This window comes from Euprymna scolopes, chromosome 30, assembly GCF_053919585.1.
Source record: "Euprymna scolopes isolate OS-2025 chromosome 30, ASM5391958v1, whole genome shotgun sequence".
Lineage (NCBI taxonomy): Eukaryota > Metazoa > Mollusca > Cephalopoda > Sepiida > Sepiolidae > Euprymna > Euprymna scolopes.
In genome coordinates, this window is record NC_136511.1 from 15,820,242 (window position 1) to 15,838,872 (window position 18,631).

Genomic DNA, 18,631 nt, shown 5'->3' on the forward strand with positions numbered 1-18,631 from the left:
TCATTTTCCTCCGCATCCTGGCAAGATTACTGTACACATAGATTCGAAAAAATAGTCAAAAACAAATATATAAATAAATGTTATCAAAGGCAAGATAAGTTACTTTTCTACCTAACTGGATATCTTTTTTGTGTTTTTATTCAATGTAATATATTTATTCAGCTCGAAAAACATACAGTGTTTACCGATGTGTTGGAAAATTCAAGATGGCGTCTCACACCCTCTTTAACACCGTAAGTTTGGGAAAAGGTGTTATAAATAAAAAACTATACAAAATACTATTAAAAACCCGCCGAATATATGTCAACCTATGTCACGGTAACATATATTGAGCGAGTTTTTAACAGTATTTTAACAGGGCACATCGTAAAAACTGACCCATTAATTTTCCTGAAGTAAAAACTATATCGTTTTTAAACTTTTAAAACTGTACATTATAAAAAGAAAACTGTTCGAGTGATTTTTTTTTTTTTTTTTTTTACATGGGTGTCACCACTTATCAAGGCCCAGAGGCCACTCAAGGATAAGGGTTAATAGGTATACATTAGTCATTGTGATTTTAGCGAATTTAGGAAAACTCGTCCCGGGAAAACTCGTCTCGGGAAAACTCGTCTCGGGAAAACTCGTCTCCGGAAAACTCGTCTCCGGAAAACTCGTCCCCTTTCGCTAGATAGGAAAACTGGTCCCTTATTAAATAAATATCGATTGAAAACACATTTTATGATCGTTCTTGAAGGAGATATTGCTTTTTAAAATAGACTATAGCCCCCCCCCCCTAATATTTAAAAAAAAATATTTTTATTTGTTTAATGTTTTTTTGTTTGTTTTTTTTAAATAAAATCGATTGTCCGTTTTCTACCTAACTGGCTAAGTTCTTAGTGGTTTCACTTATTTTAAAGCGTTTATTATGTTCATACAAAGTTAATTACAATTTTTGGGGTTCTTATTTTAACGATTTTTTTGGAGTCATAAAAACAATAATAAAAAAAACAAAACAAAAAAATTAAAAACTGGGAGCGTTACTTTTTTGTTTTGGTTTTTTAATTATGATAGTTTTTTTGTTGTTATGTTTCGTTTTCTCTCATACCAAATGACACATGCGTTATTTAAAATTATAATTCTATCAGGGTTTGTATTACTGTACACATTGATTCGAAAAAGTTGTATTTTTAAAATATAATTTAGAGAGGGGGGGGTTAAAACTATATCTCCCTCCGAAAAACAACCAACAAAAAATGAAATTAAAAATATTCTTGATACACGATAGCGGAGTTTTCAATAAAATTAATTAATAAATTTATTTAGTGATTACTTTTTCTCTTAATGATTGATTTTAGAATTTTGAAGTAAAAATTAAAAATGAGTTAACGAGAGATTGTTAGCACATGGCATCTCTCGCGCCAAAAAAATATTTCGCTTTTAATTTATTAGTTAATTTTTGCAAAATTTGACAGGATGACAATAAATGTTGATAATTGATAAAATTATAATTTTAAATAACGCATGAGTGCATTTGGTATGAGAGAAAAAACAAAACCATAACAAAAAAAAACAAACTATCATAATTAAAAAACCAAAACAAAAAAAGTAACGAAGAATCGAATCGCTCCCTGATTTTTTTTAATTTTTTTGTTTTGTTTTTTATTATTATTGTTTTTATGACTCCAAAAAACATCGTTCAAATAAGAACCAAAAAATTTGGTATTAACTTTGTATGAACATAATAAACGCTTTAAAATAAGTGAAACCACTAAGAACTTAGCCAGTAAGGTAGAAAATGGACACTTAGAAAATCAATTTTATTTAAAAAAAAAAAAAAACATTAAACAAGTTAAAATATTTTTTTTAAATATTATGGGGGGCTATAGTCTATTTTAAAAAACAATATCTCCTTCAAGAACGATCATAAAATGTGTTTTCAATCGATATTTATTCAATACGGGACGAGTTTTCCTACCTAGCGAAAGGGGACGAGTTTTCCGGAGACGAGTTTTCCGGAGACGAGTTTTCCGGAGACGAGTTTTCCCGGGACGAGTTTTCCCGGGACGAGTTTTCCCGGGACGAGTTTTCCGAGCACCGATTTTAGCATAGTAAACAGTGGGAATTTTGTAACTTGGATTACTTGAAAAAGAAAACTGTTCGAATGATTGAAAATCAAAACAAAATAACAATGTAAATATATTGATAAGAAAAAAACAAAAACAAACGAAGTTTCCGTTTCAGGAACCCGAGTTTAATTTTATGTCGTAATCATTCAACTCGTTAGCGGTTTTATTCAGCGATTAGGGATAACCATACGACATATCTAATTACCAAAGCGATTTTTTTTTAATTTTTTTTTTTTTATTAAAACTAAACCTGTTTAGTTTTAATGAACCAATTTTTTTAAAGCCAACACTTTAGTTATTTTGAGAGCGTGCAACTGCACCCGAAAGGTTGATTAGGAAACTCCAAATCCTTTTATGACTCGGAAAAAAAGGGCTTTTTTTATCGGCTTAAATGATAAACTAATGTTAAATATTAGTATTTGCCATCGATTCTGAAATAAAATGAAATCCTGACATTGTGATCATTTTTGCAGGTGTTATGTGCCAAATATTGAAATAAGAATGTTTAAATTCAATTATTGTAATTTAAGTCTTTAAGTTTAAAGTCGATTTTATTTATAAAATATCTTTTTAGAAATCAATCTCAAAAACAATCTGAACAATAAATCTCTTTTGTTATGGCTAAGTTTTTGTCAAGGGTAGAAATTATAATAGACAAGTATTCATCCATGATGACATTTTACCGATTTCCTGGTTTACAGGTATTCTTGCTAAATTTCTTCGAAAGAATTGACATAAACAATACTTCAACTAAATACGTATATTTCATGCAATAATGACTTTTATTTCTTCTGACTTTTCCTAAACTAAACATAAAACATCGGTTAGGGTTAGTTTAACATTCTGTAAAAGTACCTTCCGTTTTTTTTTTTGTTTGTTTTTTTTTTTGTACTTCTGCAGAGAAGGTAAAAAACCGATAAAAACTGGATATATTTTTCGTGTTTTTATTCAATTTAACATGTTTATTCAGCTCGAAAAGAATACAGTGTTTACCGATGTGTTGGAAAATTCAAGATGGCGTCTCACACATTCTTTAACACCGTAAGTTTGGGAAAAGGTGTTATAAATAAAAAAACTATACAAAATACTATTAAAAACCCGCCGAATATATGTCAACCTATGTCACGGTAACATATATTGAGCGAGTTTTTAACAGTATTTTAACCGGTTTTTTATTTATTACACCTTTTTCCAAACTTACCGTGTTAAAGAGAGAATCGGCCGCCATCTTGAATTTTCCAATACATCGGTAAACACTGTATGCTTTTCGAGCTGAATAAACATGTTAAATTGAATAAAAACACGAAAAATTTGCCTTTGATAACATTTATTTGTTATATATTTGTTTTTTGGCAACTTATTCGAATCTATGTGTACAGTAATACAAACCCGAAATGAATTTAAGACCACGAGTGAAATGAGAAAAAGAAGTCAGCGGGTTTGGTTGCCATAACAACGTGACGGTAGTGAACGTGTGTGTGTGCGTGTGTGCGCGTATTTCGTGTAGTTTAGTATTTTTTTGCGTAGTTTAGTATTTTTCGTGTAGTTTAGTATTTTGTGTGCGCGTATTTCGTGTAGTTTCGTATTTTTTTAATTTGTAAATAACAAGTTATTAAAAAATTAAACCCTTCCAAGATGGACAATAAATAAAGCCATAATATTTTATGGTAAAGGTAAGAGCGTAGAAACGATTGTTTTTTAGGAGATGTGATTATTGGATTAACCAATCAGAAATCGTCTGTGGCACACACACATCTCTGTTTTTATAGATATATATAGAAGATAGATATAGATATAGATAGATAGAAGATAGATTAAATGTTAAATAGATTTTGTAAATAGTACAGTTGAAATGATTAGAATATTTCCAATATGTAATAAGGTCGAGGTAATTAGTTAAAGAGATTTAATATAATGTGATATGCAAATGAGCATAAGTCATTCGATATGGGGGTTGTTTGTAGAATAGTATATAAAGAAATTAGGCATTGGTTCTTATGTCTCCTATAACAGAAACATCCTAAAATGGGTTCTAATGTTTCTCTACCAGGAGAGATCTACCCTCTTACCTCCTTTATATTTCGTTGATGATGGAGAGCTGTACACACAGACAGAAACACACGAACCCTATTACTTTATAAAAATATAGATATATATATATATATATATATATATATATATATATATATATATATATATTCTAAGATAAAGTATGAGATTTATGTCCCTTCGAATGAAGTTAATTTCGAAATATATGGCAATAAATGAAGATATGTTGAGGATAGTGTTTGTAAATAAAGCTCACAACCACCTGTGTAACAACGAACGTAACTAAAGAATGAACTTATTTTCTCTCATTTAGAAATGAGGGATTTAAATCAGCTGATGTATAAATTGAACCAGAATGACGTACATAGCACACCATGCATATAAGAACACATTTTTTTTGTGCATGAATCCGGACCATGACTATCATCTAAACATGCTGGAAAGCTCTACAAAGAAATTGCTTTACCTACTAGAATACTAATACTACTAGAATACTAATACTTCTAGAATACTAATACTTCTAGAATACTAATACTACTAGAAATACTAGAATACTAATATTCTAGAAATACTAATACTACTAGAATACTAATACTACTAGAATACTAATAGTTCTAGAATACTAATAGTTCTAGAATACTAATAGTTCTAGAATACTAATACTTCTAGAATACTAATAGTTCTAGAATACTAATACTTCTAGAATACTAATACTACTAGAAATACTAGAATACTTATACTTATAGAAATACTAATACTACTAGAATACTAATACTACTAGAATACTAATACTTCTAGAATACTAATACTACTAGTTCTAGAATACTAATAGTTCTAGAATACTAATACTACTAGAAATACTAGAATACTAATACTTCTAGAAATAATAGAATACTAATAGTTCTAGAATACTAATAGTTCTAGAATACTAATACTACTAGAATACTAATACTACTAGAATACTAACACTACTAGAAATACTAGAATACTAATACTTCTAGAAATACTAATACTACTAGAATACTAATACTACTAGAATACTAATACTTCTAAAATACTAATACTACTAGAATACTAATACTTCTAGAATACTAATACTACTAGAATACTAATACATCTAGAAATACTAGAATACTAATACTGCTAGAATACTAATACATCTAGAAATACTAGAATACTAATACTTCTAGAAATACTAGAATACTAATACATCTAGAAATACTAGAATACTAATACATCTAGAAATACTAGAATACTAATACTTCTAGAAATACTAGAATACTAATACTTCTAGAAATACTAGAATACTAATACATCTAGAAATACTAGAATACTAATACATCTAGAAATACTAGAATACTAATACTTCTAGAAATACTAGAATACTAATACTTCTAGAAATACTAGAATACTAATACATCTAGAAATACTAGAATACTAATACTTCTAGAAATACTAGAATACTAATACTTCTAGAAATACTAGAATACTAATACATCTAGAAATACTAGAATACTAATACATCTAGAAATACTAGAATACTAATACTTCTAGAAATACTAGAATACTAATACATCTAGAAATACTAGAATACTAATACATCTAGAAATACTAGAATACTAATACTTCTAGAAATACTAGAATACTAATACTTCTAGAAATACTAGAATACTATCACTACTAGAAATACTAGAATACTAATACTTCCGTCTACTTGCAGTTATCCGATTTTTCCCCTCTTTGTTCTTCTTAACATGCCATATTTTAAAGAGAAAAAAAATAAAACAAATAAAACAAATACAATTCTATTGTGATAACATCAGAAGATATTGTGATATTATTATAGACACCTCTCTCTCTCTCTCTCTCTCTCTCTCTCTCTCTCCCTCCCTCTTTTCTCCTCTCGGTCGTCTCTCTCAGGATGCTGTTCTTAATGTCTATAACTCTCTCTCTCTCTCTCTCGCCTTATCTCTTTTTTTGCTGCCTCCCCCTCTCATCTTTCGTTCCATTTAATTATTTGCATTGTCCGATTCCTCTCACCACATGCATCATCTTTTTTTTCTTCGTTTTCCAGGCCGTGGTGACGTTCGCTTCCACATACGTCCTCGTCGCCCTCAGCATCGACCGGTTGGACGCTATTGCCTGGCCACTTCACTTTACCAACAGTTGTAAGTATGAAACACATTTTCTTAAGATGAGTCTGATCAATGTCCGGCCGGATGAAGCGATACCAGGACCTGACAGTCCGAAGATATGTCGCTGAGAAGTGGTTTTTTTTTGGGGGGGGGGGGAGAAATAAAAAAAAACATACTTTATCTACAAAAAAAAACCATAAGTTTTTATCTCGGACCGATGCAAATACTCCTCCCCTCCTCCTCCTCCTACTACTACTCTTACTACTTCCATATTCTTGGCAATTTCTATCCTTCACCACATAAAGCAACAACGTGTGCCCTTTTAATCTCTGTACGCTGCTTCTTTGCGGTCATGTTCAATTAAATATACTAATATAGAACTGTCAGGAATCAAATATTACCTGAAAATTAGGAGACAACTGTTAGTATGACAATGAATAATTTTGAATATTGGAATGAATTTAGTCTGAAACTCAGCTCAAGTTCTTGAAAAAGTCTTTAATGCAAATAAATACAACAATCTACTGTTAAATATTTTACATTTGCTCTCAACTGTTCACTGTGCAGTTCTTAACTTTTAAATGCGTAAAATTAAAGAAGCTGTCAAAAATGCATTTAGAATATTGTTTGCTACGTAGAAAAATAAATCCCGGAGTGCAAAATATCGCCCATTTTAATGGTACCACTCCCGCCTAAGTAGCTATTTAACGTTTTAGTTTTTTCTGTTAATAAATTGGATGCCTTACTTTCGGAACGACCCTTGTTCATCTAACTTCGCAACGTTTGAAATGAACATTTCGGATTTCAACTTGCCGATATATGTCTGTACGCGTTTGCTTTTCAAATTAAATACGTACTTTGTTCTTATAATACATCACTTATGCAAAACTAAATTTACCGCTCAACTAAAATGTAGTAAGTCTGCGTGTGACATCATCTCTGCAAATTCGGACAGGAGTTATATACCCTGAGGCTGAGGACTTTTTTTTATACTTGTCATTATATGCGGTGAGCTACATAACAGGAGAGAGATTGCCAGTAAGAACAATATTTTTTAATGTATAAATTAAATTACAGAGCTATCTTTTTGATTTTCTTATTTTGTTCTAGCCCGGATCCCTATGCTAAGAACGGCTTTCAGAATAGACACCCTCCCCAACCTCCCCATGTTAAGAATGGGTTTCGGAACAGACACTCCCAACCTCCCCATGTTAAGAATGGCTTTCGGAATTTGGCATTTCGGACTTATGACCGTTTTAGACAATATGAGAAACATTCTACCTAAATCTTCTTGTTGGGAAATTTTTACTACTGCATAAGAATTCTTATATTTGCAATATATGTGCACATAACGATCGTCGTGCTATCCACTTTTTAAACTTAATTTTTATTTCATCAATTACCTTCCATTTTTTGGGTGCATGCGAATTTAAAAAATGATTTAAATTTCCATTCCATTTTTAAAACAACCGTAAAACAGTGCGTTCTCCACAAGTTTTACCGTAATACAGTCATATTTTTCAACGGTCCCCATTTTACTATAGAACAAAAAAAACAATCAGAGAAAGGTTTTGCTCTCTTGATAAGTAAAATGCAGATGAAACAAACTGTGTGGTGGAGTGGCAACACGTAAAACACGTAAAACGCAATTTAACCCTCGCGACTGAGTGAAGATCGAACACGTTTGCGCTTGTTTCCGAAATCTGCTAGCAAACACGGGAAAATTTTAAACAGAAATACAATTCAGCGTTCTGAAATCTGATTGATCTTTATCGATCACATGGCGGCAGACAAGTTTTAAAAAAATTAAAATAAGTAAATAAATAAAAATGGAGGTGCGGGGAGAGAAAAAAAAAGAACTGCGAAATTCACGAGTCTGGCTGATTCTGTAAACTCCGTTCATCGAATTGTAAGTTTCAGTGTTCCTTTTCAAAGTCATAGTGTTTCAACATTTTTCGCTTTAAATATTAAAATCTTTGGTCAATGTGCACTTTTTGCCCAACCAAAGACCTACCTTTAGAATGTTGACTTGTAAGTATATATATGTTGGTAGTCCGGCCCGATACAAACGAATATCGCCTTTAAATTTATTGTAAAGTATTTTTATTTATTCATTTATTTTTTTGTATTAACGCATTTAGTGTGCAATGTTTATAGTACGTATTTTGAATTGTCCGCCATGTTCATTAATGAGAGGAAATTGCTCATGCAACAGACAAGTGAATTTTACTAAATACGTGTGATTGAAGAAATCTCCCTCAAAAGAATTCAACCAGTTTCCTCTTACCTGCAAAGAGTTACTTTTTAGGGGTATTTAAATTTAAAGGCTATGTTCGTTTGTATCGGGCCGGATTACCCCAACATTCAACATTCTAAAAGTAGGTCTCGGTTGGACAAAGAAGCTCAAATTGATCAAATCTTTGTTTGGAACTTTTTCCCTCAGTTCGATAATTGGCTGATTTCGGTAAAAATGTTATTTGAAGAACATTTTGGTCCAATACTTCGTTATATACAAAAAATTGGGGTTAAATTTAAGTTCCGCCCGTTTTTGTTTGTATATATATATATATATATATATATATATATATATATATATATATATATATATATACTAGCGGGGGCGGGGCCAAGCTTTGCCCGGGAGTAAAATACACTTTAATATGATATTTTAATTTGACTTCGTATATATTATCATAGAGTCGGGATTTCAAAAGTAGTCATGACATCGGAATATTTGTTTAACTTGAAATTCAATATTTTTTCATTATAATATAGTGGAGCCAAAATTGTATACTCAACGGGAGGAGTGGGTGCAAGATTGTATACTCGACGGGTGCAAGATAGTGTGCGGGCCACCTGTTTAAAAAAAAAAAAAAAAGATAAAAATAATCAAGTAATCTAATCCGGCTTCCCCCCCCATTTTACGAAGTTTCTTTTACACCTCATCTTTGTCTTTAATTTTGACTATGGCTGTGACAACAGCATATTCTTTTTATTCTTTTGACTCGAGTCAATCGACGCAGTTAATCAACTGAGAACCACATTAAATATTCTCTTGGCATGACAATTACATCGGAACGTGTTTTACTTGAAATTCAATACTTTTTCGTTATTATATCGGGAATTATTACCCCCCCCCCGACTGGGTTTCTAAATTTTTCAGTAAAGTGATACACTTTCTAGTACAGCAGAAAAAGTGATGCACCGTGCAGCCGAAATATGCATATAATTACACACACAATCGGAAAACTTTGCTTTCGTATACAACTAAATCTTATTTGTCACAACATTTGACAGAATCTCCTGATATTTATTCCCTTTGACGGAGAAGACCTATTTTCATTGCAAACTTTGCTGTGGACATGACTTAGAAACCACATCCAATATATTTTACCGTAACATAGGCTGATATTCGGTGAGTTTCTAACAGCATTTTGTATAGTTTTTTTTTTTTTTTTGTTGCTGTTGTTTTAACACCTTTCGTATTAAAGAGTCCGCCATTTGCATTTTTTAAATACAGCGGTAAACACTGTTTTTCGAGCTGAATAAACACTTTACATTAAATAGAAACACTAAAAAAAAAAATATTCAGTTAGGTACGTCCCTTTTATATCATTTATTCGTTATGTTTAATTGTTTGTTTGTTTTTTAAATATATATATTATAAATTATATATAGCTATACAAACCCATTGTTTCTATTTACAGCTTATCGTGCTAAAGTCCTCATTTATTTGGCTTGGGGATTTTCAACGATCTTTTCACTTCCGATGCTTTTCATTACGAACGAATTAACTCTCAAAGGTTTTCCTCAATGCTGGATCGACTTGCCGGAAGCTTGGCATTGGAAGGTAAGCAACTCCTTTCTTCTAAAATTACTCTTCTGTGTTGAAGTTCCCAAATGGATTTCTTGCCTAGTAAAGTTCATTTTATATTTTATATTCTTCAAACCCCGTATTTTGTGTAACGAGAACGTTGACCTCTGGTGTAACAAGCCTCCGGGTGGAGCAGTTCTTACATTTTTGCTTGTAAAGGAGTTTATTTCAGCGGACGTTAAATTCAGATAAATCACAAATATTTTTCATACAAATGTTTTGATTTTTGGCATTTATAATTCAAATGCAAAATCTGTTCCGTCTGCCTGCTTCCCACCTGACTACAACTTGGATGTGTTCAAGTCCAACGTTAACAAATTCCTAATGAACCGCCCCCTTAAGTAAACACTTCATCAAATCTCCACACTAACGTAATGTACTTGCAATAACCCTTATCCCTGATTAGCTTCCGGGCCTTGATAAGTGGTGACCACTGTGTAAAAAAAAAAAGAAAAAAAAGGGTATAAATTTTCGGCACGTGTATGGCATAATCTTGAGGTCGTATGTTGTCTTCAAGGTAGGCTATTATATCTGTTTTATTTGGGTAGACATAAGTCTTTACATATCCTCCCGAAAAAAATCTGTTAGGGTTAAATCATATGAACATGGTGGTCAGTGGACAGGCCCATTTCGAGAAATTATTCGTTGATCAAATATAAATTATTCGTAAATAAAATAAATTTGATCGGGTGTTAAGATCTTAATTCAAATTAATTCAAAGTAAGCGATAGTTGCCAAATCTGCAATTAAAGAGGTTTCACATTAGAGTTCGCCGCCTCTATAATAAAAGTCCCGTATTTTAGGCGTTGAATATCTAACAGGACACTATAACATGTGATCCTTTTGCACAAAAGGAAGAAAAGTTATAGAAACCTGCACAAAGTTATGCCATGTGTATGGGGAGAATGCTGTTACAGAACGAGTGTGTCAAAAACAGTTTGCTCGATTCAGTAAAGGAGAAATTTAAGAACAAGAAAAAAAGCTTGCCGTTTGACAACTAGACAAATCGCGGACATTCTCGAGATTTGCAAATCAAACGTGGAAATGAATTGAATAATATCTACTAAACAAACGAATGAATTTTCGTCTAACTCTCTCGCTCATACATAATATATATATATATATATATATATATATATATATATATATATATATATATATATATTCTAGCAGTGTGACCAGGCGTTCCCCAGGATTGAATGAAAATCAACGAATGTTTCTCACTCCCATCTTTTTGTCATCGAAATCAGTTAAATCGATAATTTTTCAATCAAATCGATTTATTGCCTACTTTAGTTAGGAGCCCATCGCGATGCCCGGGGACGAAGCGTCACATGCCTCTAAGTCTACAATATATTGTAGACTAGATTGCACTGTAGAGAACCTACACTTTATTTTATAAATTATTTTATAATGACTTGCATTAAATTTTAAAATACAAAAGTCAAGTATCCTGCTTCAATTGTGTTCTAAACAGAAGCATTAATTTCGAATGCGCTCCTGTCGTATCAAAGAACCTACTGTTGCTTTTATATGCCTAGAATTTTCTGCTTGTGCGGTGATAATGACTTGAATTTAAGTTTAAAATAAAAAAGTCAAGTATCATAGTGCAATTGCGCTCTAAACAGAAACATTCATTTCGAACGAGACCCTGTCATATAAAAACTACTGTCGATTTTATATGCTGGGCCCTTCGGCTTGTGTGGTAATAAAGCTTCTCGAGTGCATTTGTAATGTTAGGCTGTGTAAGGTGTTAACTCTGGCCAAAATCGTCTGTTTCTTTCTTTTATCGGATAATTTCGATTATCGAAACGTATCGTAGATATTCCGATACAAACGTTATCTAATAACACTGCCAGACACACAAAGTACATTCGTGTGAATATTACTAAAAATCAGTCTAGCCGTTGTCGAGTCCATAGGGAACGAGCTCAGACATATAGACAGTTACACTAACACTAGCAAGCCGACCAGCGTTACTCGGTCGTAAAATACGCATAAATATTATATTTTATTTAATACAAAAGCCGAAACCTGTGAATGCGAGTATTGTTTTTTTGTTTTACTTCTTGTAAGTAAAAAAAAAAAAATACTCCAACTGAGATGGAAACCAAATCCTATCCTTAACATAGTGAAGCTGTCCTGTTTTAATGCTGCGCATGAGCATTCGTGAAATAGTTGACAAACAGAAAAAAATAAGAAATTTAACTCCTTAGCAACCCGTGTTTTTTCCAGATGACAACCGATTAAAAAATTTTCCACCTTTCTGAATATCCTATATACCAAATTTAAAGCCTGTAGATCAAAAATTCGTTGAGAATATAGGTTGAAAAGTGTCCTCATGCACGCGCACATTCTCATTTTTATAAATATACTAGCAGGACGCCTAGCATTGCCCGGTCGTAAAATACGCCCTGCGGTCTCTACCAAATTACTGAGCCAATTTTTAGTTTAAACATGTGAAATTTTACATAAAGGGTATTTAGAGATAGGGCAAAAGTAAAGCCTCCTATTTTTCTAACTTAAAAGTTGAATAGCTATGAAGATGAGGGTGGTTGCATTAAAACAAGCGACGTTTCGTGTTCCAGAATTTATTTTTCAACAGGCACCCTCATTCTCAGCGTACTTTTGCCAGGAATCTGATGACGCGCCTCTGCTTCTGATACACGTTTGATAGGTGTTGGTTTCTTAGATTCTCATGAATGCATAAAATTAGTTGTAAAAATGCAAGTTAAATTCCCCTCCGATCCATTCGGGCGGATTAAAATAGGAAGGCATTATTATAGGAACTCCCCTCTTATACATCTCTATTTATGTAGCTATCTATCTAGCTAGCTAGCTATAGAAGTGAGAATGTGTGTGAGGATACTTTTCAACCTATATACTCAACGAATTTTTGATCTACAGACACGTGGAAAAGTTTTTTAATATGTTTTCATCCAGAAAAAAGGAGTACTGAGGGATCAACATTGAAAAATTGGTGCGTGGAGGTCTTCAGATTTTGATCTGTCAACTGTATCACCAATGCGCATGCGCCAATCGTTCAGATGACAGATTCCTCGTGTTAAGAATGAGTATGTTTTTAAACACTTCTGAAATGGACGTGTAAAGATGGCTTAGTGGTTATCATACTTGACTAATTGTCTTTGAATTTTTGTTTCGATCTCAGCTCAAGTATAGGGAGTTTATTATACATCTATAGCGAAAGATTTATTTTTCTTATAAAAATGAAATTCTAAACAAACGAAATAATATAACTTGTAAACAAAAAAAACACGAAGTTTATTTACGAACGAAATAGTAATTAAATATAACGAAACTTCCTTCGTGTATTTATTTTCTTTCTTCTTTTTTTTTTTGTATTAACTGCAATACTTGGTGTCAATGAATTCACATATCACCGTAAAAAATAAAAATCTAAACATAAAAAAAAACAAAAAACAACGTTTCATTCCGGTATATAAAAATAGATTCTCTCTCTCTCTCTCTCTCTCTCTCTCTCTCTCTCTCTCTCTCTCTCTCTCTCTCTCTGCCGATAAGATAAGGATCGGAAATTGAATACTGTTGCCACATCTGGGCAGGAGCTGCTAGAAAGGACTTGGCCTGCCTTGATAGAGTTCAAAATAGACTTCGTAGCCTCGTAGATGTCCTTTTCTCTTCCTTGCAACCTCTATCTCACAGAAGAGATGTTGCGAGTTTGTCTCTGATGTATCGTTGGAAAGTGTTCGAATGAGCTTCAATCTATGGTCCCCCCTCGCCAAACTTTCACAAGAAACACTCGTCTAGCTGTAAACACTATCAAAAATTCCCCCCACTCTTTATCTGTGCCTAAACCTAAACGTAGATTCCATGAACAGAGCTTCTTTCTTAGAACTGCACGCCTGTGGAATTGTCTTCCGTTTTCCTGCTTTCCGGCTGACTACAATATGGTTGTCTTTAAGTCTAACGTAAATAAGTTCTTGATGAGCCGTTCCATATAAGTTATCAAATTTAACAAATTTTCATTACTAATGATTACTATATTGTCCAATTTCTAATGTACACTCTTTAACCCTTATCCTTGAGTGGTCCCTTGGCCTTGATAATGTAGTGATGCCTATATAAAAAAAAACCCCCGTCCATGTTTAGAAAAAAAAAAGGGAAATGAATAATTAAACGAAAAGTATGTAAAACTAAATATTCCCAGAAAAAAGGAAAGAACAAAGCAAACTTTTGGACTACGATAGTTGGCTATAATGTAAATATAAATGCATGTGTAATGGCTGACATTAAGGTGCCGTAGTGTTCGTTAAGTAAAGAGAATGTAATCATTCCAATAATCAATGAATATTGGAATATGTAGTGGCAGCCAATCACAACGTGAGGATTCAGTTCTGTGGAGATGTTAGTATTTTTAGTGTAAAAAAGGGAACTAATATGCTATATGTAATAGGGAATAGATCAATTACGCAAAAATGGGTCTTAATTTAAATCCCCATATGAGTATAAATACGCGGTGTAAGTGGATGACGGTGGTAGTACTTAGCGACTAGTGGGTGAAATGGAAACTACCCCGTCTGTATGTTATGACGACGATGATGATGGCACTTCTAGGATTAAATCTGTTTCAATTTTACGAATTAATGTGGCTAAAATGTTAGATAAGGTAATGGCTAATAGCGTAAACATAATAAACTCATATGTGCCACGGTATTTTGGTCCGGAGGGGAAAAATTGCGTCTCTTTTATTATATACTTGCAGGGGTACCCGGCGTTGCCCGAGTGTTACCAGGTGTGTGTGCTCTTAAATCAAAAAGAAACCCGGGTGGGGGGGGGTAAAAAAGTTTTGGTAAGTTGGTAGGATCGAATCCGAAGCCTTGAGGCGAAGTTGGAAAATAAAAAATGTGAAAAAAAACATGATACGTTAACCGCTCGGCCAGCCAGAATGAGTTACTGAAAGATGTTTAAATTTATTTAAGAGAATTGACAGGTGCTCGCACGGAAGTCGTAGTTAACATTTTCTGCAAGCGTTACGATGACGACGACGACGTAAGCAATAGCTATTCAGCAGTTAACATTTTTTGCGAGACAGTTTTTAATGAGGTTAATAAGCCGGTTTGTTTGTTTTTTTTACCTAACTTTGGGGGAAAACAGCTCCCCCGTTTATTAGGGGGGTGTCTCGTCTCGAAATGAAAGCAACCGTATGATATGACGACGGTAAGCCGACAATGACCAAACGTTACATCGCTTTTTAGAGACCACTGGCCGTGGGCCAGGATATTTATTTGCTCCCCCACCAAACAAATTAGGCACAAGGCCGATTTTTAAAGTGAGGAGTGAAGGGGAAATGGGGACCAATTCCCCAGGGAGTAGGGGAGCTGGATAGTGACAATTGGTATGAAGGGTTACCCCTATATTGACCAAGGTCTGATATGTAGGGTTAACCCCACATATGGTCTTTGCTTGCAGTATCTGCTGGAACAGATGGTATTTATTTGCTCCCCCACCGAGCAAATTGGGCACAAGGCCGATTTTTAATGTGAGGAGTGAAGGGAGGGGGAAGGGAAAAAGGGAACCAGCTCCCGAGAGGTGGGAAATGGGAGCTGATTAAAGGTCAGGCATGTGGGGTTGCCCCCACATCTGGTCTTTGCTAGTCATAGCTAGTCATAGCCTGCAGTATCTGCCGGAACAGATGGTATTTATTTGCTCCCCCACTGAGAAAATTAGGCACAAGGCCGTTTTTAATGTGAGGTAAAAACCAGCTCCCCCAAAAGTAGGCAAAAAGGGGGCACTCTGGTTACCAAAAATAATAATTGTCCCAGTATAGAGGGTTTCCCCTCCATTGACTGGTACAAATTATCTTAAGTGCAGCATCTGCCGGAACAGATGGTATTTATTTGCTCCCCCACCGAGCAAATTAGGCACAAGGCCGATTTTTAATGTGAGGAGTGAAGGGAGGGGGAAGGGGAAAAGGGGACCAGCTCCCGAGAGGTTGGAAATGGGAGCTGGTTTTGGTAAGTTGGTAGGATCGAATCAGTGTCAGGCATGTGGGGTTGCCCCCACATCTGGTCTTTGCTAGTCATAGCTAGTCATAGCTTGCAGTATCTGCCGGAACAGATGCTACACTTTGATCTTTGCCCGAGAGAGTTTCGCTTTTTTATACCGAAAAACGAAAGCAATATGCGGCGATCCCAAAATGTCGAATATTTAACGTTTCAAAGTCGGGCAAATTAAATAGACGGGCGACGCCCGTTCCTAACTCGTAGATATTATGATTTCGACGTGATGTAAAAAGTTTTTTTAATGAGCGACAGCCTCAAGAGCCGCCGAAAAAAATCCTTTTGCGGACATACACAAAAAGCGAACATACATACATACACACATTTTCGCTTTTATATATATAGATGTGTGTGCACACACGTACTAGCATGACGCCCAGCATTGCCTGGTTTTAAAATATGCATAAATGTTATTTTTTATTTAATGCTGATTTCTTATTACAAACAGGAATTCTGTAGGTATTAATCGAACGTGTTAAATTTCTTAAAATCGAGGTAGAAAAACGGAGAGAAACTGAGACATATGTGCACATGTCTAAGTTTCATTCCGTTTTTGCTCTAAACAATTCACTTCTCGTAAAAGAAAAAGAAATAAAAAATACTCGACCTGAGATCGAAACCGAAACAGTAAGATGGTGAGTCAAGTACGATAACCATTACACCAGCTTGACATGATCCTTAAATAGTGTTTTCAAACCAATTCATACTTAACATAAGAACACTGTCAGGTTTCACCATCGCGCATGCGCAGTCATGAAATAGCTGAAAACAGATAAAAATCCGGTAGTCTCCCACGTACCAATTCTTCAATTTCGACCACTTAGCAGCTTTTTTTCCGAATGAAAGCCAATTAAAGATTTCCGGGTGCCTGGATACTCTGTATACCAAATTTCACGTCTCTAGGTCAGAAATTCGTTGAGTATATACGTTGAGAAGTGTTCACCGAAGTTAAGCAACGTTGAGCCTGGCCAGTACTAGAAGAAAAAAAGACCCTTTTGGGCAGTCTAGGCTCTGTATATACCGCGCCGAGTCGTAAAAATTTCCAGGTTAGTATCTGGAGACGCATTAATTCAATGCGAGACATTCACCTCCGGTCTTCATTGAGACATGCATCTGGGAGAAAAAAATTCTGATGCAAAAACCTGTGGTCTATTGTATACTCTGTCCTGTGGCAGTCGTCTGCACCGACAAAGGTTAGCAGTTATACCAAAAGGTGTAGATGGTTCTACACAAGGCCTTCACCACTATAAACAATTAATCTGTGGGGAGAAACTTAGTTGTTGTGGCAGAAGCTCATACATCGAAATATATAGGAAAGACCAAGATACAAAAAAAAACTTTTGTCTCTTATTCAAAACACATCTATAGGAAAAAGTCAAGATTTTTTTTTAAAAACAAAATATAACCATTTTTTTTAATTTCAGAAATCTGAAAATAAAGTTTCTTTTGACATCAAACGGTTTTTAAAGGGAAAGCGTTTTAGGCAGCTTGATACACACTGATGCAGGTTTATACACACTGGGGCAGGTTTATACACAAGGTGATACAGGTTGATAAAAAAGAAAAACAACTACGCTGCAGTCGTTATAGTAGAAACGCAATTCGCTTTTGAAGAAAAAAAAAACAAAATGCAAGAGGCACCAGTTCGGTTTTTAACTGAATAACTAGATTATTCACATGCACTTTGCGAAAACATTAGCATGAATCGAAAGTAAACTATAAAATGATATCTAAGTTGCAAAAAAAAAAAAAAAAAAGTTTTCAAAGGAAGGAAATATTCATTTCGTTGGAGATCATTTGCAAAAGTCATATCCTGGTGTCGCCGCACTCTTTAATGAACAGATGGTCAGCAATGGCGGGTGCTTTATTTACTGTTTCCTCCATGTGACGAAAGACGGTCAGTCCCAAAACGTAAGATGAAATCTGTATAACTGAAAACTTCAGTGTCCAGTGGGAAGATTCCCACGCATTTTAATCCGATAGTGATGTCTGAGGCTGAACAATATCACCGATGTTGAATGGTTCGAAGGCTGTTCTGTCCAAAGGCTGGAGGCGATCGCTTGTGTGAGGAGAGAAGCCGAACAGGACGATGCCCTTTTCCTAACAAAAGGGCGCGTTAATCAAATCAAAATGTGGCGGAACCTAATAGAAATTGCTAACAAAGGTTTTTAACTTGCATGTTGAGCATGAATAACCTTGCTTTCAGATGCAAGGTTTACCATAATTAACCTTGCCGAAAGGAGTCAACAGCGGCATCTTTAAAATCCAACTTCGAAATATTAAAATTTCGAGACGTTCTAAGAGAGAAGACAATTGTCTTAAAATGATAGTAATGTAAACGATTAGATAGAGCAAAAAACGCTCTTTAAAATGATATATAAATTAAAGATATTATAATAAAATTTATTTGAGAATATATCATTTGTA

The 18,631-nt window shown here is 34.1% G+C and overlaps 1 protein-coding gene across 1 annotated transcript in view; it reads left to right on the forward strand.

Annotated features, from left to right (window-relative positions):
- LOC145254657 (cardioacceleratory peptide receptor-like) overlaps positions 1 to 18,631 on the forward strand; it is a 261,165-nt gene that overhangs the window by 223,596 nt on the left and 18,938 nt on the right. Inside the window, exons 4-5 of the mRNA XM_080113307.1 lie at positions 6,232 to 6,325; positions 10,000 to 10,142. Of these exons, the coding sequence (XP_079969433.1) occupies positions 6,232 to 6,325; positions 10,000 to 10,142 (237 nt within the window). The remainder of the gene's footprint in view (positions 1 to 6,231; positions 6,326 to 9,999; positions 10,143 to 18,631) is intronic.